Below are 22,295 nucleotides of genomic sequence, written 5' to 3' on the forward strand. Positions count from 1 at the left end.
GTGCTTTACATGAAACATTAAAAAACAGAAAACAATTAAAAACAATTTCAAAACATTAAAAGACAAAAAATAAAATGTAAAGAGCAATTAGAAAACAATTAAAAACAATTTAAAATCATTAAAAGACAAGAATAAAATGTACAGTGCAGTATAAGAATTTTAAAGAAAGAGCAGTTAAAAATAGGTTATTTAAAGAAAGGCAACATTAAAAAGATAGGTCTTCAGCCTGGATTTAAAAGAAGTGAGAGTTGCAGCGGACCTGCAGTTTTCTGGGAGTTTGTTCCAGATATGTGGAGCATAAAAACTGAACGCTGTTTCCCCCTGTTTAGTTCTGACTCTGGGGACAACAAGTAGACCTGTCCCAGACGACTGGGTGAGTCATAGTGTAGTAGCAGATCAGAAATGTATTTTGGCCCTAAACCATTTAGTGATTTATAAACCAGCAAAAGTATTTTGAAATCAATTCTTTGAGGCACTGGAAGCCAGTGTAAAGACTTCAGTACTGGAGTGATGTGATCCACTTTCTTGGTTTTAGTGAGGACTCGGGCAGCAGCGTTCTGAATCAGCTGCAGCTGTCTGATTGATTTTTTAGGGAGACCTGTAAAGACACCGTTACAGTACAGTTTTTCCAAATCCTGCTGAGACATAAGTCCTTTAACCCTTGATATATTTTTTAGGTGATAATAGACTGATTTTGTAATTGTCTTAATGTGGCTTTTAAAATTCATGTCCATGACTACACCAAGATTTCTGGCTTTGTCTGTTGTTTTTAACATTGTCGTTTGAAGCTGAGTGCTGACCTTTAATCGTTCCTCTTTTGCTCCAAAAACATCCACCTCAGTTTTTTCTTAATTTAATTTAAGAAAGTTATGGCACATTCAGTCGTTAATTTGTTCAATGCACATATTCAGTTGTTGTATTGGGCTATAATTCCCTGGTGATAAGGTTATGTAAATGTGTGTGTCATCCGCATAACTATGGTAACTTATTTTGTTGTTTTCCATAATCTGAGCCAGTGGAAGCATGTAGATGTTGAACAGAAGAGGCCCCAGAACTGAGCCTTGGGGAACTCCGCATGTCATATTTGTATGCTGTATAATTACCTATAGACACAAAGTAGTCCCTATTCTTTAAATAGGATTCAAACCACTTTAGTACTGAGCCAGAAAGACCAACCCAGTTTTCCAATCGGTCAAGTAATATGTCGTGGTCGACTGTATCAAATGCAGCACTGAGACCAAGTAATACTAAGACTGAAATTTTGCCACTATCTGTGTTTAAGTGGATGTCATTAAAGACTTTAACGAGAGCCGTCTCAGTGCTGTGGTGTGGTCGAAAACCTGACTGGAAGGCATCAAAACTGTTGTTTAGTGATAAGAAAAGGTTGAGTTGTTGAAAAACCGCTTTTTCTATGATTTTGCTTAAAAATGGAAGATTTGATATCGGCCTATAGTTGCTCATTAGTGACGTGTCTAGATTGTTCTTTTTTAGGAGTGGCTTGATTACTGCAGTTTTTAGGGCCTGTGGAAAGATACCTGAGAGCAGAGATGTGTTTACAATCTGTAGAAGATCAGAAGCCAAACAATTCGAAACATTTTTGAAAACACCTGTTGGTAGAATATCAAGGCAACAGGAGGAGGTTTTCAGGTGTTGTATAATGTCTTCCAGGTTGTTATGGTTGATCGTATGAAATTGTGTCATATTTGATTTTGTTTTGTGTGATGAGCCCTATGAGCCCATGAGCCCTCTGACTCATGGATCAGATCAGTGGCAGTGTCAAAGCATGTTATTGCTCCCATGCTGACTTGGTGACGGCTGAGGAGAGCCGAGATAAATGCTTCCCAGTGATTCTTCTCCTGCCCCTCTTTTGGTTTTTTGACCCATCTTTCTATCCGTTGTGGGTTTGGACCCACTGCCTATTAGCACAGTTGCAAGCCCTGATCACGATGTCAGAACCGGGGGAGAGCCTGAAGCCTGACGCCACCACTAACCAGCTCTGAACTCTCTTATACCCCTTGAGAACAAGATGGGTGGTGTTGTTTAATGCAATCGTAAACCAGAAAGAGGAGACCAGAAGGCAGGGCAGATGCGGACAGAAATGTATCCTCTGCTATCTTCTAAAAGAACCACATGCGCTACACAACCAGAGGCCTAACCCATGCACTCAACCACTGTTTGTCAACTTTTTGGGGCTTTTAACCCTTTAAAATGCAACAACCCATTGTTGACTGGTTTGAACAATAGTTCCTTTAATCATCCCATTACCCCTGACATGTGCCACACCTTGGGGGGGTCCCAGCCTATAGTTGGGAAGCACCTGCATTAAACACACTACTGATGTGTCCCCTCTTTATCCACTTCATGATTATTAGGTTGATAAATGTTTATTAAATTACTTTAACATTCCAATTGTATTGCTGTCCTCCTCTGTTGTTGCTCAATTAACATCTCCTTTGCTTTTAAATTCATATATATATATATATATATATATACATATTTATTTTTATTGTTTTCTCTTTTAAGACCCTAAAGCACCTGCGGACGGCAGAGTTTAAACCCTTTATAGTGTTGGTAAAGCCTCCTACGATCGAGAGGTTGAGGGAGACCAGACAGAACGGCAAAATCCTATCTGGCAAGGACGACAAGGGTTCTGCCAAGCCATTCACGGTAAGAGAACATGGGGAGAACATTTATTTCTCCCACTGAATCAGACATTCATCAACATAATATGTTGTTTAGAGTTTTTTAAGTTGCTTGAAGTACCAGATGGGTCAGGTTTTCCTTGATTTAGACAATGACAGGAAATCAATTTGATATACATTTCAGTGGGTAGCCTGGCTGGTGCTCCCAAATTTCATGATATTTGTAAATGCTTTTCAGATGAGATTAAGGTAAATGAAAGTTTAATGACCCCTCTGAGGAAATCACTACAGCAGAAAATAACAGGATACTGCTAATAGGATATACATTAAGTAAGGATAAAGGGAAATATTGAGCATACAGCCAGGGAGCAAATCAAGTTTTATCGTCAAAAATTGCCAACGTGCAATGACTATAAGATGCTGAAATGTATATGTTGCAAGATCAGACACGTGAAGAGTGTAGCTGGGGCGTGGCCGGGTTGGATCAGTGGTAGAGCAGGCGGAAATATACTGAGAGGTTTATGCCACGAAGCAGAGGTCCAGGGTTCGAATCCGACCTGTGACACTTTCCTGCATGTCTTCCCCCCCCTTCTCTCTCTCTCTCCTTTCTCACCTAGCTGTCCCGTCAAGAATTTAAAGACAGAAAAAGCCCAGAAAAATAATCTTAAAAAAAAAAAAAAATTGTAGCTGGGGAACACACTAAACACAAAGTAATGTGTTACAGTGTAGAAACCCACACAACAGATTAGCAGCAAGAAGAAATAACAGAAACACTATCTGCACTGTGTGTGTGTGTGTGTGTGTGTGTGTGTGTGTGTGTGTGTGTGTGTGTGTGTGTGTGTGTGTGTGAGAGTGAGTGAATGATGAGGTCATCCCTTACACACCTTTATCCCCAGCCTGACGCAGATGAAATCAATTAGCTGGCGTTCGGTGCTGCTGTGAAGTTGCCGAGTTGGGGGAGCATGGATGCGGGGGCTGGTGGTTAGGGTGGATGATGGTTTTCCCAGCCCCATCAAGCCCCGGTGCTCGCTCCCCTGCACGCGTGTCTCGCTCGCCACATGCAGCGTTGAGGCCAAGATTTCGGTCAGCAACACACCACAGATGGCCTGATGGGACCCCATAGGGAGAGAGGGAGAGAGACAGAGAGAAGCTGAATAAGAGTCGGTGCTGTCAAATGAGACAGAGACAAACTAGCACTTTGAGGATGAGTGAAGAAGAGGAACAGCGGAGAGGGTGATGGGGAGTGAGCCGGGGTCTGCAGGTGAAATTCAAAGTGGTGGGCAAAGAGTGGCGCCTTTTACCAGCTGGGGCTTCATTTATGCTATATATATGTATTTATTGAAAACATGCAAATAACATGCACATTAACCAGCTCTGACTGGGGGATCCCTAATTCCATAATCATTTAAGTTTTACTTTTCATTGTCATGTCAGGGTGGTAAGTATTTTAAAGACCTTATGAAATTGGGACTTGAATTTTCCCCAAAAAACACCTGAAAAACATTTTCATGTTCATCTTCAGTGGTGACTTCATGTGTTACTAAGTCACCACACATTTTTGAGCATTCCTGCCTTTCTTCTCATTCAATAAACTTGAGCCGCCTTTCATTGTATAAACACACTGTCACTAAGTTCCCATTCGTTTTCACACAAAACAGAATAAGTACATAAAGTGTACAGATATAATGTTTACAATTCAACACAAAAAAAACAGATAAATACAAGGAGGGTACAAACAAAAAGTTAACATTTCTACATAAAACCTTTTCAGACCAAAATAAATGATGGTTTAGGAAAAAAAATGTAAATAAACAGCTTAGGCAAATAAAGTAGTAAGGGCGGACAAACTGGAGAGAGAGCAAGACAGACAGACATATACTGAACTTTTATACACTAGGCAAAATGATGCTCTGCAACATCTACTCTATGAGCCCGCTACTGTGCGTAAGTTGAATGTTTTCTTCTACCTGAGTTGGTACTTTATCAGAGAGTATTTTTCTTAGATCATTGTAGAATGGACAGTACAGTACAAAGTGACTTTTATTCTCTACTTCAGCATTCTCTACTTGTGTAAATAAATATTGATTGCATCATATTTTCTCCTGAAATAACACTCCACCTAACATGCAGCTCCACTGATTATTGTGAGCTGAGGAAGCAACAACAGCGTAAGCAACAGAGCGAACTGTATGGGGCTAACAGCACAGTTCTTTGGGCTGCCCCAGAGTCGTCCTCCTCCCTGAGCGTGCTGGCTCTGCTCAGTCAAACACACTCAGGTGCTATCATACATGCAGTACAGTGTGCAGCTATACAGTAGGTCACAGTTGAACAGAAACATCCCTTAGATATTTCACTTCACTGTCAAACTTTTAAAACCTATATCCAAACACTATCTCAGCTTGCATTAGCCAGTCAGTGAAATATCATTTCTTAGCAAGGGTTCTGAGAACAATGAGCTTTAGTTGTCTGAAACAGGATGATTGCTAACAAACCATGCTGTTGCTGTTATTACTCACTGTCCCTTTATTAGCTTCTGCTATTCTCTCAAGTAACACAAATACACCTCTATAAAACTGTGTGACAAGGAGGCATATTTCAGCCAGGTTACAAACCAGGTTCTGTGTAAATGTTCATGCACACTGACAGGACATAAGCTACCTCCGATTTGCTATTAAAGGCTCTGAAAGAGAAGCTGCTGGGTGAGTCATCTCAGACATATTCTATTCACCGCCAGCTGTATTTCTCTCTCAGAGAGACTGATGTCTGCTTTAATGATAAAGGCTGAGGAACAGTCGTCTCATTGTTTCAGCAGTCTGAAGAGTCGGACTTTAGCCCCATTGTTTGAGCTTGAGATGATTCAGAGTAACTTTTCAAAGAGAAGCTGAAGCGGGTTTTAAAAGCAACCAAAAACAAGCTGATGCAATGCATAATTCAGGCTATAATGTGCTTAGTGCCGAAAATAACATATTATCTGAAGTTACCACAATCATTTAAAGTGCTCATATTATGCTCATCTTCAGGTTCATAATTGTATTTAGAGGTTGTACCAGAATAGGTTATCCATATTGTTGTTGTACTGCACATTGCAGCAGCTCCTCTTTTCACCCTGTGTGTTGAGCTCTCTGTTTTAGCTACAGAGTGTTCCATCTTGTTGGGAGTCGCACATGAACAGTAGCTAGGTAAGGACTACTAGACAGTCAGAAGCAGAGTATGAGGGCGTGCCCTGACAGTACCGAGGTAAGGACTACTAGCCAGTCAGAAGCAGAGTATGAGGGCGTGCCCTGACAGTACCTAGGTAAGGACTACTAGCCAGTCAGAAGCAGAGTATGAGGGCGTGCCCTGACAGTACCTAGGTAAGGACTACTAGACAGTCAGAAGCAGAGTATGAGGGCAGGCGCCCTGACAGTACCTAGGTAAGGACTACTAACCAGTCAGAAGCGGAGTATGAGGGCGTGCCCTGACAGTACCTAGGTAAGGACTACTAGACAGTCAGAAGCAGAGTATGAGGGAGTGCCCTGACAGTACCTAGGTAAGGACTACTAGCCAGTCAGAAGCGGAGTATGAGGGCGTGCCCTGACAGTACCTAGGTAAGGACTACTAGCCAGTCAGAAGCAAAGTATGAGGGAGTGCCACGCTAGCAGCTAGGCGAGCATTATAACGTGTGTTACAAAGTGACCACGTTTGTCTCTGAAGTAAAGGCTGGACTACAATAGAGCTGTTTGGAGCAGTTTGTTAACAGTGGTTTCTGTTGGAGATGGTAAGTCCCTTTGGGGGGGGGACTTTGGGCTTTTTCACTTTGTAAACCTATAACGTGCACAACAAAGATATATATATAACACAATAAAGGAAAGGGAAAAAGCCAAAAAGCATAATATGAGCACTTTAAAACTGATTTGGAAAGATCTGCTTGGTTTTTGACACAGGTGTGTTTGATTGGGATTAATAAAGCAGGTTTCCCGCTGAGGACATGGTGTGCGTGGTGGTTTTAAAAGATGATACCTGAGGCTGACACATGCTGCTTTGGGCTGAAAGGGTATATATTCCCATAAGGTGAATTTTCCTCTCTAAACAGAATTTACAGTAAAACGAACACAGTAGGCTCACAAATATGATAAATGCAAAAAAGAAAACCATAACAACACAACCATAAAAACATGGCATTGATTCAAGTCTGCAGTATGTGCAGCGTGGACAAACAGTGGTAAAACCAAACTGAGAGTCAATAGCCTCATACGTAATGTGCAATGTAAACTGCAATTTATCTCTGCTGGAACAAAGTACTTAAGCAGGCACACGACGCTACATCATTTCATGTGGAAATTAAGCAATCTAATGGCGGTGGGGATAAATGAGTCCCCGGTGTTTTTCTTCACAAGTTTGGCCCTCCAGAAGTGGCATCAGCTCAAACTGCCCTCTGAGGAGAGCGATCCAGTGCGGATCAGTGGACGCCAAAGAATATCCACTCACTCCTACTTGCCCAGTTTTCCATTAGGCTCTTTTACCTTCATTATATCCATCCCTCTGCCCCTTTTATTTCATCCTACATCTATCTTATTATTTTCTTCCTCTGTTTTTTGATTCTTTTTTCCATCTGTCTACCCAGCTCGCTGTCCCTTAGGGGGCGTCCTGCCGTGATTAATGTTCTTTTACCTGGAATGGTCTAACTAGAGAGAGACGCAGAGACTCGCTGGTGGACATGGAAACATCACACTCACAAAACAGTGTACAGTCTCTCCCAGGTTCCTTTAGTTGCCAGGAAAGGTCAGACGTGTTGTCTTCCTGGCTTTGTGCACAGTGGTCATCTGTAAGTCCTGGTCCAATAGTGAAAGACCTGCAGGGGCTTCGGTCCAGATGACAGAGAATATAGTCCCACTGGAGGACACTTTTCTCCGCAGGTCAACAAACAACTTCTGTCCTCCCTGAGCCCGTCCTTTTTTTTTTTTTTGTCATCCTCCAAGACACAGGCTAAAAAAACAATCGCACGTTCCTCGCAAAAGACAATAGAGTGTGAGATGGTGTGGGTCGGTTTTTGTAAGGTAGCTACATGAGAGCCAGCCGGCCACGAGAAACACAGACAGGGCTTTTGCTGAGTGACACAGCGAGCGAGTGTGTATATTTAGCTGCGCAGCTAATCCATTATGAAGCGGAAAACCACCAGAAACATTCTGAAGTAACTCCTGGCTAGAAGGAGCGTCTCCAAAAGCGCAACCGTTTAGGAGCTTTAAACTTTAACGAGGCTGTGTTTATGTGCGTACACACTGTACGCACACACAGCTTGATCCGGCCTGTTTGTGGGTATGGGTATGTATGTGTGTATGTTTGAGCTCTTGTGCATCTGCGTGTATTTATAATTGTGTGTTTGGCAATGGGGGTTCACTATAAAACCATATCTATCCAGAAATCTAAAGTTGAGTGTTCCCAGTAAAAACATGAGGCTAAATCAGTGCAGCCACTTTAGCCCTGCTGTTGCACCGAGGGCAGGGTCAGCCAGGGCCCACACAGCTGAAACCAGAAAGCCTCAGAGGGACCACCATGGAGAGATACCTGGGTTGTTTCAGAATGCTCTATCTATGAATGCAGGAGCCCCAGATAGCCAATATTTACTCCTACCCTGATAAAAATATGTTATTTGGCTATTCCTCACTGTTAGCACGTGGTTTTATTCTTTACACTGGACAGCTGATTTGCATATTGACTTGGAAAACTCTTCATCCCTTTGGAGCACGCCTGTTTAAATGGTAACCACCGTTTTTTTCAACCTGGACCCTATTTTCCTATGTTTTTGTGTCTTAAGTGATTGATGGGAACAACAATCTTTGACATTGGTCTAGTATTAAGCGAGATCGGTGCAGTCGGCAGCGGCGAAACAAGCTACAATGTTAGTTAATAGGGCAGTTGTCCAGCTTGTATTTACCTTCACAAAAGTGCTTGTTTTGCCGCTGACAGGCTCAGATTAATATTCGAAGTGTCTGAATAGTTAACTTAAAATCTGATTTGCTCTGCTCAGAGGTGGGATAAAGTAATTGTTTTGCAACTCACAAGCAAGTCTTGGCTATAAAGTGCCAAGCAATTATACTATTAGTAAATCTCCTGAGATAAAGATTACTTCACTTTATTGTGTTAACTGTTTAACAACATTTAAAAGCAAACTGATCAGGTGTGCATTTGTGTGTTATCCCTGCAACAAAATTGCAATAATTTGTCATTTCTGAGCTGAATGTTTGAAGTCTATTTTTTGTTGACCGCAGCAAAGTCTTCATGACTCTACATCTAAATGAGATAACCCAAGGTATGATTGTGCCCTGTGATCTGCTGCTGGGTTCATTCAGAGTAAATCCATTGTTAGATAAAATTAAGATTTGATTGGCTGCGCTGTAAACCTCTACACCTAACCCCTGACATCATTTTTCATCTTTGATCATGAGAACATCAGATTTTTCCAAGTCAAAAACACAGAATTTCAAATAAAGCCATGAGTTGAATTGCTTTTTGATATTATTATTATTATTATGTCCATTTTTGACACCTTGTCAACTCCACTAAATGCAACAGGCTGTGCAGCAGGTTCACACGGTCTGATCTCTCAGTCCTGACAATAGAACAGCGTCGCCGCACGCTGTCATTTCCCTATCGCACATATCAAATCCAGACTGGCAATATTGTATGTATTTCTTTTGGGAAATGATGGTTATGTTTTGTCCTCAACATTTTGAGGATATTTTGAGAATATTTTCTTTGAGAATTGGATAACCGTGTGAGGAAATGATGAAAATTCCTTGAGGTCAGGTCGTTGCATGGGGAGGTTTTAGTGCGTGGTCTGTGCCAGGGTTCATGTGTGGGTACCATGTCTCTGGGAGGTTAGAACGGGCTCCGTACCGGCCATTTGATGTTTATTTGTGTGTTCAAGGCCATGTAATTTGTGTTTGCAGTACGTGAATTTATCTTCCCCTCTTGTTTACTGTGGCCAGTGTTTTCTTTTTGCAGCAGATAGGCACCCTCAAATGAACCGTTTTGCCTTTGGTTTGTGCATCTCTGTCATCTTTGCTCTGTTCTCACGTACACACTGCAGGAGGAGGACTTTGAGGAGATGGTGACCACTGCCCAGATGCTGGAGACTCAACATGGCCACCTGTTTGAGAAGGTCATAGTCAATGATGACCTCTCGGCAGCCTTCAGCGAGCTGCGGTTGGCACTAAAGAAAGTGGAGACGGAGACTCACTGGGTTCCAGTCAGCTGGACTCACTCCTGAGATCCACACAGAGTGTACAGGGAGAAAAGGGAAGGGCTTTGACAAATATATGCAGGTATTTTATCTTTTTTATGTCTGCTGTGGCTCGTGTTGGGGGTTGGGTTGGGTTGGTGGGGGGGCAGGATAAAACAAGAAAGCGCCAGACTGCTGTGTCGCCATACCTGAGCTGCACAGAGCTAAGAATAAGCTTTTGCTTGGGATCAGGGTTGGATTTAGACCTCAGCTGTGGTCTGGATGTGAATCTACAGGGCTGAGGCTGAGGGTTTGTCCAGATTATGGGCCTTGGACATTGATCTGGGTCTCAGTCTGGGCCACACAACTACGAGCCACGAGTTTGAGCTCCTTGGTCCAAAACCAGAATGTGGAACGAGCCTGGACCATCACAGCACCAGCAGTCCTGCCAGCACATCATCAGTCGCCAGGCCAACCAGGACTCCGTCTTTAGTGTGTTTATAACATTAGGCCATTAGAAACCAAAGGGTTGACATATTTCTTCTTGGTGGACAACTTACATGCATATGTCTGTAAAAGAACACAACCTCTGCGCGGGCAAAAAGGGAGGGAAAAGAAAACCTATTTGCCTTCTGTCTTAACTATATTTCTGTGCTTCTATAATGCTTCCATGACTGTTACTCCAAACAAAACATTGTCAGGTACACTCAAAAAAGGGCGGTAAGTGTAATTTTATTTAAGAGAAATTAATATATTTTCTAATATCCTCCGGGGTTGTTTTTTTTTTTTTTCATACCTTTTTATATATACATATCTTGACTTTTAAAGCAACCTGATCGCAACTGTAGCCACCTCTCTGACAGCGTTTTACATCAGAGGCGTCTCTTTTTTTTTTTTTTTTTTTAAGTCAAGTGTTTTGATTTTATCACCCTAGTCTAGTTTTCCCCCTACAAAGCACATAGAGAGACATTTTATTTAGGTGTTATATAATCCATTTAGGAGCATTTTGGAAAGCCACCCTTCATATGAAGGTGCCCAGAATAACAGCGTTGCCATTTAAAGTCCCAGAACTGGACCCTTTTGGCTGTCTCCTAGAAGAAAATGTTCACAATTGTGTTTTATTAGGGTGGAGTCTTTATTTTTATTCACATAAAAATGGCTTCAGCAATGCAGCTAATAGAGAGTCCACAGCACACTTCCCTGGTTTTACTCAGTATTTTTCATTTTTTAACTCCCAACTGGTTGTCAAAGCAGCTAGTCATTAATCCTGGCTGTATTATTATCATTAATAATGTTACAGCCCTGGTAGCTCCTTGGTTCTTTGCTTCTAATGTGAACACCTGATGATTTTACACTTTAAAGGAATAGTTTTCCCTCTTATTTGCTTTCCTGCCAACAGTAAGTTGAGAAGATTGATCCCACTGTCATGTCTATGTATTATTTGTGGATGTAGAGCCAAGAGGCGATTAGCAGCACTTCTAAAGTTGTGGTTTTATGATCTTGTTTCGGTTTGTGAACAAGATATTTGTTTATTTATAAGCGTTAAAGGTCCCATGACATGGTGCTCTTTGGATGCTTTTATATAGACCCTAGTAGTCCCCTAATACTGTATCTGAAGTCTCTTTTATATAGGCCTTAGTGGTCCAATAATACAGAAATTCAGCCTTGGTGCAGAATTACAGCCACTAGAGCCAGTCCCACAATGAGCTTTCCTTAGGATGTGCCATTTCTGTGTCTGTAGCTATTGAGGAGGAGAGAGGGGGGGGGGGGCAGGGTGGAGGGTGGAGGGTGGGGGTGTGGCCTTGACCAACTGCCACTTTTCTCTTTTGAAAGCCATGATGTCTCTCTCTCATGGGTGTGCCAAATTCTCTGGGCGGGCAAAGCAGAGAAAGGGGAGGTAACCTTGCTCCTTATGACATCATAAGGAGAAGATTCCTGATTGGCCCATCTGAGCTTTCATTTTCTCAAAGGCAGAGCAAGATACCCAGGGCTCGGTTTACACCTATCACCATTTCTAGCCACTGGGGGACCATAGGCAGGCTGGGGGAACGCATATTAATGTTAAAAAAACTCATAAAGTGACATTTTCATGACATGGGACCTTTAAGGGTGCTGGTACACGCATTTTTTCTTCTGGGGAGAGCCAGAGTAGTTGTTTCCCCATGCTTTGTCTGTTTGCTAAGCTAAAAGCTTATGTCTCAGGCTCCATACTTAATGTGCAGACATGAGAGCAGTATCCATCTTGTCATTTAACTCTTGGGGGGGGGGGATTTGTGTCCATTTAAAAAAAAAAAAGGTGTAATATGAGTGTTATTGCATTTCAGTAATATCACACATTTTAAAGAAACTTTAACACCCGTCACCCCTTTACTTTGCCCCTAGTCTTTTATTCACTTTAGTTTCGCATTTAGCAACCTTTTATATATTATTTTCTTGTTCACCTCTTCATATCTTGTTCTGCCCCTCTGCCATCTATTTTATTGATCAGTATCAGATTTGTACAGTCTCCAGAAAATATTTTTAATTTCTTGCTGTAAAATGAAATGCTGTTGTATGAATTTACATTATTCTTGATAACTGCTACATTTTATATTAAAGAAAATCCAACTAAAACTTGTATTTCCATTGTAAAATGAATTGTTAATGTCTTCAACTGGGCAACGATTGAGAGCTATACAGAAGAGGATTAGGGCCACATGTGAAAAACTTATTTGAGTTCTGAGTTTAAAGTCAGAATTCTGACTTTTTTTAAGTCTTAAAAAGTTATCATTCTGACAATAAAGTTTAGAATTCTGAGAAATGAAGTCAGAATTCTGATTAATAAAGTCAGAATTCTGAGAAAGTCTGAATTCTGACTTTAAACTCTAATTTTAACTAATTTTTTTCACATGTGGCCCTACTCCTCTTCCGTAGAGAGGTGACATTTTTTTCCAGTGGTTCAGGCGAACCAGCATCCTGACGTTCGTTTACAATGATGGTGTAACCCTTATTACAATGTAGTAAGAATGTACCTTTATGAAATAGCTCGTAGTAGTGATATGTAGTTGATATCAGAATGAATTTGGACCAGAATCAGAAGAAAACTAGATTGTTAAGAGCCAGAGAATTGAACGTCAAAATAGAAACTAAGAGACCAGGATAAAGTTGAGAAGTGTATTAATACACAGACATTTAGCATACATACAGATAAAACACAGGTGTGAAAAATAACAAACTAAAAAATAATAACTTGCGCACATAAAAGAAACCCTTTCCAGTTCTATGAGCTCAATTGTTCTTTGATGTGAGTTCAGAGATGTTCAACGTTGGGGCCCTTATGAGTTTTGGTTCGGTTTGTCCTACCACCATGAAGAAGGAATCCAGAGCAATCCGTCTAAGTTCAGAGTCTCAAATCCTGTAGCTCGCCACCCAGCCGACTGGACTGGGAATCTTGAAACTCTGGAAATCTCTGGGATCTCAGGAGTCGATGTGATTCAATATTCTTCTGTGGACTGGACCTCCCCTGCGTAGCATTTCTCAAATCTCCACCAAAAACCTGACCATTTTAACGGCATTCACTGTCTTTAACTCCGTGACGACAGTGGATTCAGACACAGCTCTTTCGCTCGAGTGAATAACGGCAGCCTCCTACGTCCCAATGCAGGCGCCAAAAGGGACTTGAGGAGACGTAAATCTAGTGCTCTAACGCAGCCTAGTTGATAGCTGATTGGTCAGCTCACGGACCATAGCTGATTGGTCAGTTCACGGACCCAAGTTCATCTGTTGGCTTATTCACAAGGCCCATCAAAGCCAACAAAAGAATATGTGAAAGTTAAATAATTTTCCACTATTTTCTCCCATAGCTTTTACCAACTACTTTTGACCACATTTAAATAACTTGGAAAATAAAAGGAATACCTTAAAATAAAATATAGGGGTGTCATTATCAAGCCTGGGCTACAGTGGCTTCTCAGATGGTTCTGTGCAGGGGCGTCGGACTGGGGGGGAAAAGGGGACTAAGTACCCAGGGCCCTCATGTGAGGAGAGTCCAAAAAGATGCTAGAATGAATAGCTGTGGATGTGGGGAGGGGCCCATAGAAAAGGCCTTTCTACAGGGCCCAGAATTTTGTGCTAAACCAATCTGGCCTGTCAGGTAAGGGATTTGTACCCTTAAGTGTCATTCACATCTATCTTTGTTCGGTTTTGATAAGAATATTCCAGCCACATCTTTCAGCTCCCGTCACAGAACTTCACTTCAGAGTGCACAGTTGTGCAAACAGAGTTGACACCTTTCATCTTGTTGTAAATGACAGCGTTAAAGATTAATTGTCAATAACCGGCTGTGGCCATTACAGCTGAATTGGATTTTGACAATATCTGAGTGTTTTTCCCACACTGCAAACGCCTTTAATTAATGAATTTTAAACTGTTATTGGCTTCCTGGTGGCTCGTTGGCCTCTGTCTCTCCAATCTGACCTGTTATATATAAAGATAAAAATTCAGAAAAATAAGTTTAAACTGTATTCTTCACTTCAACTATTAATCTGTCACTGTAGATCTTCACACAACTTGCATATACTGTACCTGTAATTGTATTCCGAAACTATACTAAAGTGCACTTGTCTTAAGCCAAGTTTCTATATAACGTTACATTTGTCCTACATTTTAAACAAATTTACTAAAAATCAGCAAAAGAAAGTTTCCATCCGCTACGGTTATGTGAATATTTGCATTTGGGTACATGCAGATAAACAGCTGGTGGCGCAAATTCTGACAAGAGATGACAATTAAAAGAGCACGAGTCAAACCTAAAATAAATTGAAACGATGCAGAAAATGTGATGGAAATATGACATTTATGTGTGTTTTTTATGTATTAATTTGAGGTATATTAGTCCACTCAGATCATATGTTTTCCTCTGCCGTTGTTTCTCATCTCTTCAGTGGAACAGAAACCTAGTGGATGTTTAAAGGAGCTGTGCTCTAAATACTGAAAAAAAACAGCGGGATGGGATTGCCTCCACACGGCTCTCACAGTGCGTTCCCCAATACGTGAACTACCTACACTTTTCACGGCTACATGCGCTAACATCCGCAGCCGGACCGGCTAGACCAGAGAAGCTCAGATTACAACAAACAGAGGGAGTGTCACTTCATTCTCTGCTCAGAATGTCATTACGCTACTACACACGTGTCAAAGTCAAGGCCCGCGGGCCAAATCCGGCCCCTTGCAGCTTTAGATCCGGCCTGTATATCAATTTGGGTTCACAATAAATTTTGGCCCACCTAGTTGTGCGCCAAAAGAAAAACACAGGAAAGTGTTTTTTAAACTGCAATTACCTGACATTCAAGGCAAAATATGGCAGATTTGCTGACTCAAAGTTCCCCCAGAAGCAGAGAGTTTTCATATTTAGGTTGTTTTTATCATTGTTTTGCTTGATTTGCTAAATTCTACGATGGCTAAGGAACTCTTTTGATAACTGTTGTAGGGCTTCATGTCAACAAAAATGTGACAAAAATGTCAGAAAAAGCAACACATTTATAAAAAGGTGACAAATGTCTGAGAAAGCCACAAAAAAGTCGGAATAAAAATGAGGAAAAAAGCTACCAAAGTTTTAAAAAAAAAGTGACATGCAGTAACAAAAGCACGTCAATAAACTCTACTGTACATGTCTGGCCCTTGGTGTGATTCTCTTTTTCCAGCGTGGCCCTTAGTGAAAATGAGTTTGACACCCCTGTGCTACTATATCTTAGCAAATATTTGTTTGCTGCATTTTAGTGCCTTAATTAGCTTATTATTCTAATTACTCAAATTTAACAACCAAGCTTAATTTGATCCACTAGGCCTATAGATGACATTTCAATCATAAAGGTTCTTAGGAAACAACATTTCTGGGTTTCATATGGGCTGTATAGGGGTTTCCAGTAGACTAAAGGGCCTGACTACTGCTGAAACCGCCAGAGCAGTGCAGCCCAATTGAACCCCAGTGTCCTGCTACAGCTGTGTGCCAAATTACTAACTCAGATGTCCCTGGACCTTTGAAAACAGTGGCTCTGTGAATGGGGGAGTCGGCGGGGGTGGTAAAAGGGGGCTCTTGAGAAATCCAGCATCCAACCACTGGAGGATTCAACGGACCTTCGCTTGATGAAGTTCCAAAAAAATCCCCCACCAATCCAAATCAGGATGCCGAACCTTCACATTTCCTCTTTTACACAGTGTTCACTTTGATGGCTGTGTGGAGCAAGGGAGAATTCCAAGCCAAGGCGGATAAGGTCGCGGTGAGTTGCAGGAGGAGGAGCTGGCAGGGAAGGTCACTCACTCAGGCCGAAGGGAGGAGCGAGTTATTCCACGGGTTGCTCTCGCTTCATGTCTTTCTCTCTCGCTGTCTTTCTTCTTAATTAGGATAACAGAGTGACTGGGGGAGACTCAAAGGCTACCAGCTGTTCATACGGGAAGATGGTGCTGTCCCATCATGCCCTCTGAGCTAAGGCAGGTCGAGTGAGTGAGTAGGTGAGTGAGAAAGGTTTTCTCCTTCAAGCTTAATGATCCACCATGTTTAACACAAGACAAACACCAGCCTGCGTTGTCCTGGGTAGTTGGGCGGTTGAGGGAATGCTTGGACAGGGGCATTCTGGCATAGACATTCTGAAGGTTCTAAGTGAGTGGTAATCGATCCCATTTCCTCTCACGTCGCAATGCCAAAGGTGGACCATTGCTTTTGACCTTTTTACCAAGGATCTCATGAGTTAAGGTGTCCCAGTATCAGACTTGAAGGAGTCAATGTTGTTGTGCTGCTCTTTCCTCTACAGTATTTTAGGTTTGAGTATTTTTCACTCCACGGTTCAACCCATTATACTAAAGTTTGTCTTCACCTACTATCTCAGCCGCTGTAGGGGTTTCTATCTGTTTATTTGACTGATTTAGGGCGTCAAGCTATGTTTTGATAGCTCTCCAATTGCCCTAGAAGGGAGTGATGCGCCACGGACTCCCAAGACCTGTTTCTATAACAAACGATGAGCGCCTGATTCAGTGTCATCAAAGGTAGTGACGGACATGCTGTTTTGATTCTTGGTTCCTTGACGGGTCATCAGCCTGCGCCTTAAGGAGCCCACGCCATTGTCAGAGGGATGGGAGCCCGGATGCTGTGCTTTATTCCGTTTCAACTGGGGACAACAGAAACACATGTTCGCAGATTAGGTTTCCCCTGACTGGATAACGAGAGGAATCGGCCACATATGCCAAGGTACTTTAGCTGAGTTATGATGTAAAACTGAAAAAATACTAGGTGTGTATACAGTACATTAGGGTCTGTGTATTTGATGAATAAAATGGAACTTTAAAAGGCATTGCCCTATGGTAAGTAGTAGCAAAAAAAAAAAAAAGAGACACTCTCTTAAATCTTTATAATTTTATAAAAGTCTGCCTGCAGCCCCGGACTGATTTAAGATAACAAATCCCTCGTCCTCTCTATTCATCTTTCTCTGTCATCTCTTGAAGAGTGAGCTGCCATGTGAGTAGAGGCCAAGCGATGGCTTCCCCAGCTCAGACATGAACACTGGCGCTCACCAAATCAAAGACCTGCTCTCCGTCTTCATGCCGACGCCAATAATAGTTTAACAGTTAGGAATCTGAGGATTTATAGAACGCAAAGTTCAGCTTTTATCTCGGATTCCAGGGATTAATGTTGCAGTAAGGTCTCATAAATTGCTCTCTTTCTTGCATTTTGATGTATTTATTTTCATGTCCATAAATCCATGCATTAACTGAATCCTTTGTTAAGAAGATGAGGGCCAGGGCCAGACAAGCAGGGCAGAGGCAGGAAAAGTGGGCCGGGCAGACGAACAAATGGGGATTAAGTTGTGGAGAAGTCAGAAAGCCAGTCCTCTTCTGAGCCCAGTGACATGTCATAGGGGTTCATACTATGTCCCCCTGACACATTTCGGAAACCATTTAAGCGAAATGTCTATGTCTGGCATTACGATATACGCTGCAAATATTTTTGATTTACTGAGTTAAAATTACAGCATCAGGGCATCCTGAACGCTGCTCAATGTGATAAGTCCTGCCTGTGTAACAAGACAGAAGAGGGTAGGCAGGGTAAGGAGCTTTTGCTGAAATTTCTCATTTTTTTTCATAAGCGCTCGTCCTGAAGGAGCCTTTCTTTTTGAGTATCTGGCTTCTCTTTCTCCGGCGTTCTGCTATCCTGCATTTGCCCAGCCTTTCATGTGGTGACTCAGTCCATCACCATGGCTTTACAGAAGGAGCCAGCCAGCGATGCCACTCTGTTTTCCTCATCCCCGGGTAAATGCCCTTGACCATAGGGAAACTGTTCTATAGACTAATGGGGCTTCAGGCCAGGAGCTTCCGCCCACCCTGGCTCCGCAGCCTAATTAGCCTCACCATTACCTCATGTCTGTAGGCAAAGGTCTTCAGAGCATGTTACCTTGAGCTGTATTTCTTAATTACAAGACTTTAGGAACCAAAGGGTGGGGAGTGGGGATTGAACAGGAGATGCCCTTCATTCCTCCCTGGCCTAAGAACACCTTTTCACCCTGATGAGAATGTGTAGAAATCATAACAACATGCTCAGTCTAATAGCCATAGTGCAGTTGATCATTAATGCAGGGTGGCGTATGTATACACTGCCCGCTGGGGCTGCGCAGGTTAACTCGTCTATGTGTGTGTGTGTGTGTGCGCGTTTGAAAATGAAACCAAAGGGTAAAAGTTCACAGTGGAGGGTCCACGGTGCTGAAAATTCCTCTGACACATGTGGAGCTAAAGCAGGGTACACGGGCCGAGGTTGCATAAAGGCATTGACTATGTTAGAGGACTTCAGAGCTGTCCACCTGTATTTTCTTAAACTTTCAGTGTGGCCTTCCCCCGAGTCTTGTTGGCCTCTATCGAAGCAGTTTTAATTACAGACTCTGAACTGTCATCTTGAAAGTTGGAGCACTCTGGAGGTCAGGACCTTCCTTGGTGTGCTACAAATTAGTCTCAACACTGCCACGATTTCCCCTAGTTAGGGTGAGTGAGAAAGGCAAAAAATATCACCTGCTTTCCAAATGTGTGTATTTTCATTGCGATGAAGCATTCTTTAATAGTCTGCATTTTCCTCATACTGTAGGTTTCCAGCAGCGCTGTCATTTGAATGACTTTGTGCAACTTTGTAAAACCCAATACATGCAAATGTAAGTAGCAAAACAGTGTTTCTACATCTTCCAACCATACACTATTAAAATGGAATGTAGCAGTGCGTCCAGCTGGGGTATGAGAGCCCAGCAGCAGTAGCCATGCTGACCCTGCGTAATGACTGTAAGTGGATTACAAGGAGGCCCTGGTCACTGGTCATTAATATTGAGTCCGCTAGAGTTACCTCCATGTGGCAGCAGCTACACCACAGGGACTGAGACCAGGACCTCCGAGATACCTGAGAAGCTCATTTCTCTGTGCAGGGCCTCAGATGAGCTGACAACCCTCTGAAACTGAAAAGGACCACAGAAAGATTAAGAGAGATTATTGGGGAGAATTTTTGTTTTTGGATGAAGGGTTGATTATTGAGTGTAGTATAGCCTTACCTGTGATGCCCTTACAACTATCAAATGTAGCATTTTGTTCCATAAACATTGCCCCATTTATCCTCTCATTTTACTTGGATCGTTGTGATCAGTGGATTTGCTTGCAGGGTCTTGCAGGTAAATCCAAGTCCAGTTGAACTTTGGTGAACTTTGACAAACAAATTTGCAGCGTGGGTCAATGGCAAACTCGCATGACAGCGGCAACTTTTGAGGTAACAAAGCGCCAGTAGAGAGACCGAAAACGTAAAAACTCCATAAAAGACGCATGGTTTTTAGAAAGTTATGAGACAGGAGTACAAATACAGCTGTGTGAACTTACTGTACCGTTAGCCATAAACAACAGTGCTTGCTAGCTCTCAGAGCTATTGCGACCATGCTTGTGACTGGCTAAAGCTAGCAGGTTCCCAGCTGACTAGCAGGTTAGTCGTTAGCTCACTAGCTACGGAAGTTCACCAATCAGCCTAGGCATGAGCAGAGTAACAATTGGTGAACTTATTTATTGTGGTATATCGAGGCTTTTACTCCTGTACAGTAAGTTACGTTAGTTATGATATCATATCTAGGGTGACCAGAGGTCACGGTTTGACCGGGACAGTCCCGATTTTAAGTTGCTTGTCCTGAGTCCCAACAAAAGCCTGTCGGGACGCAAAAATGTCCCGGTTTACACCAACCACTATGAAATTGTCCCGGTTAAACGGTTAAAATGCTGACAGCTAAACGGTGTAAAAGTGTGACTGTATTGTAGAGGATTCCAACAGCGGGACGTACAGCAGTCTGCCGCTAAAGCTACGAGCTAAAAGACACAAACTAGCTAGCACTTGGTCACAGCTGTTGTCGGAAAAACAACACAGACCTGAATAAAGGTTGCGTTTACTTAAAACTGGTAAAACTTGTGGTGCATTCACAGTCATTGTAAAATACCCTTTTCTCATCTGTTTTTGTCGTTTAACAGCAATTTACTGGTGAAAGAAGTTATTGTTAAAAGTGATTATTAAATTTTTAATAAATCATTTAAATTCCCCCCTTTTTTTGTGCTGATCCGAAAATTGATCCGATTTGTGACTCATAACTGTGATCTGATCCAACTGTGAGTTTTGTGATCTGTTGCACCCCTATAAAAAAAAATAATGTAAGGCAAAACAGGTTATTGAACTCATGTCAATTCCTGTTGATTCATAAGATATAAAGGAATGAAGTAATGCACAAATCATGAATTAATTCATGCATTAATTCATAATTTATGTACCCTTCCCGTAAAGTGTTACCATAACTTTAGTTCAAGCCTGTGGCAGCAGTTCCAAATAATTCATTTAGTGCCATGCAATGAAAAATACCTTTTCACAAGTTCAGTGGATGCATTTTCCAAAAGAATGCTTTAATTCTGAAAAATAAAGTTGGTCCCCCATGAAACTCACGCAATGTCTTTTAATATTATTTCTTAGATATGTAGGCTACATACCAAGAACATTTATGAATATTAAACTGAGATACCCCATTATGTTGTGAGCAGTAGGCCTACATGTGCTGTTGGCAAAATTGTGTCTAATCTGTCTGTGTCTATGTCTGACCTGGGCTGGCACATGTTCACGTTAAAAAGCGTGTGCGTGCACGAGCACTACGGTCACGCGCAAAGTGTCCTGGTTTTAGTTCCGGGAAATCTGGTCACCCTAATCATATCACCTCTACTTTATCCTACGCAAATGGCTGCCCTTGAGTGATATCAAATTGTATTTTTTTAGTGATTTATTCTATATATAGTACCTGGTAATTTGTGAAGGTATGCAACATTTTTGGCCTTTGCACAATAGTGCTGATTGCCAAATATAACATGAAATACATGTGTGGTCTTAATGACATGAATGTGTGAGCTAATAGGAGGACCATGTTGGATTGCCCATAGAAATGTGAAGACATAAGTTTGATTTCACATACTGTATTTCCACAAGGCTACATATCATCACATTATGAATCTCTGGATTAAAGAAAACAGAGCCCTGTTCGTGAATGCAACAAGCACTTCCATGAAACCCTAGAGGTTGATAGAACGTATATATTTTCCCTGATGTGGGTTCATGCTGCTCACAAAGACCTTGTAACAGACATGTAGACATCACGTTGTTATTGACATGTTCTGGAAAACATGGCGACATGTTAGGAGCTCTTGGCATCTCTGTATCAACACTGTACGGGGCTGACAGGGGCTTAACCCGGTCATGTATCACTCAGCTTGTTCCTAGAGCCTAAATGTTAAGGCCTGGTCCCTGAACCTACACACTCCACACACCACACACCATGTTTTGACACATTGTCATCCTTTTTTTGGATGGCTAGGTATGAAGAAGAGCACAGGGTGGCTGCATAGACACTCACTGTGTGCTGTTTCTAATCAAGTACTAGCCCAGACTTGATGGCCTGCCTGCCCACCTGGGAGGTATAATAAGAACTCACATGATCCAAGGGAAGGATAAAAAACAAACAAAATCAGGGCTGAGAGGATTAAATGGGACCAAATGAAAGTAGGGAGAGAGACTTTCTTCTTTGCAAAGGAAGAATAACAATAAGCAGCGTGATTTTGTAATGGGCCATGTCCCTTTATGAGGTGTCGTAATTTCCAATAAAGAGCCAAAGGTCCTGTGAAGAACTGGGCCTATGGATTTGCCAATATATTATGTGTTGAGCAGACAGGAGACTGGGACTACCAGGCCCCGTCTAGGCCAGACCTGGTGGATTGAGGATCTGTTTCACACAACACATTAAACTGCCATAGTGATTGTGACTCACATAAAAGAAACCATGTGACAGGACCCTAAGACAAACAACCCATAAAACGGATCACCTTTGCCAAATAACAACCGTTAGTTTTACACTTTAAGTATGATGACTTTCGGAACTCTGAGG

At 42.0% G+C, this 22,295-nt stretch overlaps 1 protein-coding gene across 5 annotated transcripts in view; it reads left to right on the top strand.

Annotated features, from left to right (window-relative positions):
- Positions 1 to 11,462, top strand: part of mpp7a (membrane protein, palmitoylated 7a (MAGUK p55 subfamily member 7)) — a 173,412-nt gene extending 161,950 nt beyond the window's left edge. For all 5 annotated transcript variants that reach the window (XM_039789958.1, XM_039789954.1, XM_039789956.1 and 2 more), the window contains 2 exons: positions 2,524 to 2,667; positions 9,712 to 11,462. In XM_039789958.1, coding sequence (XP_039645892.1) covers positions 2,524 to 2,667; positions 9,712 to 9,891 — 324 coding nt within the window. In that variant the 3' untranslated portion in view covers positions 9,892 to 11,462. The remainder of the gene's footprint in view (positions 1 to 2,523; positions 2,668 to 9,711) is intronic.
- Positions 11,463 to 22,295: the final 10,833 nt, after the last annotated feature.

The sequence above is a fragment of the Perca fluviatilis genome, chromosome 22, assembly GCF_010015445.1.
Source record: "Perca fluviatilis chromosome 22, GENO_Pfluv_1.0, whole genome shotgun sequence".
Classification (NCBI taxonomy): Eukaryota; Metazoa; Chordata; class Actinopteri; order Perciformes; family Percidae; genus Perca; species Perca fluviatilis.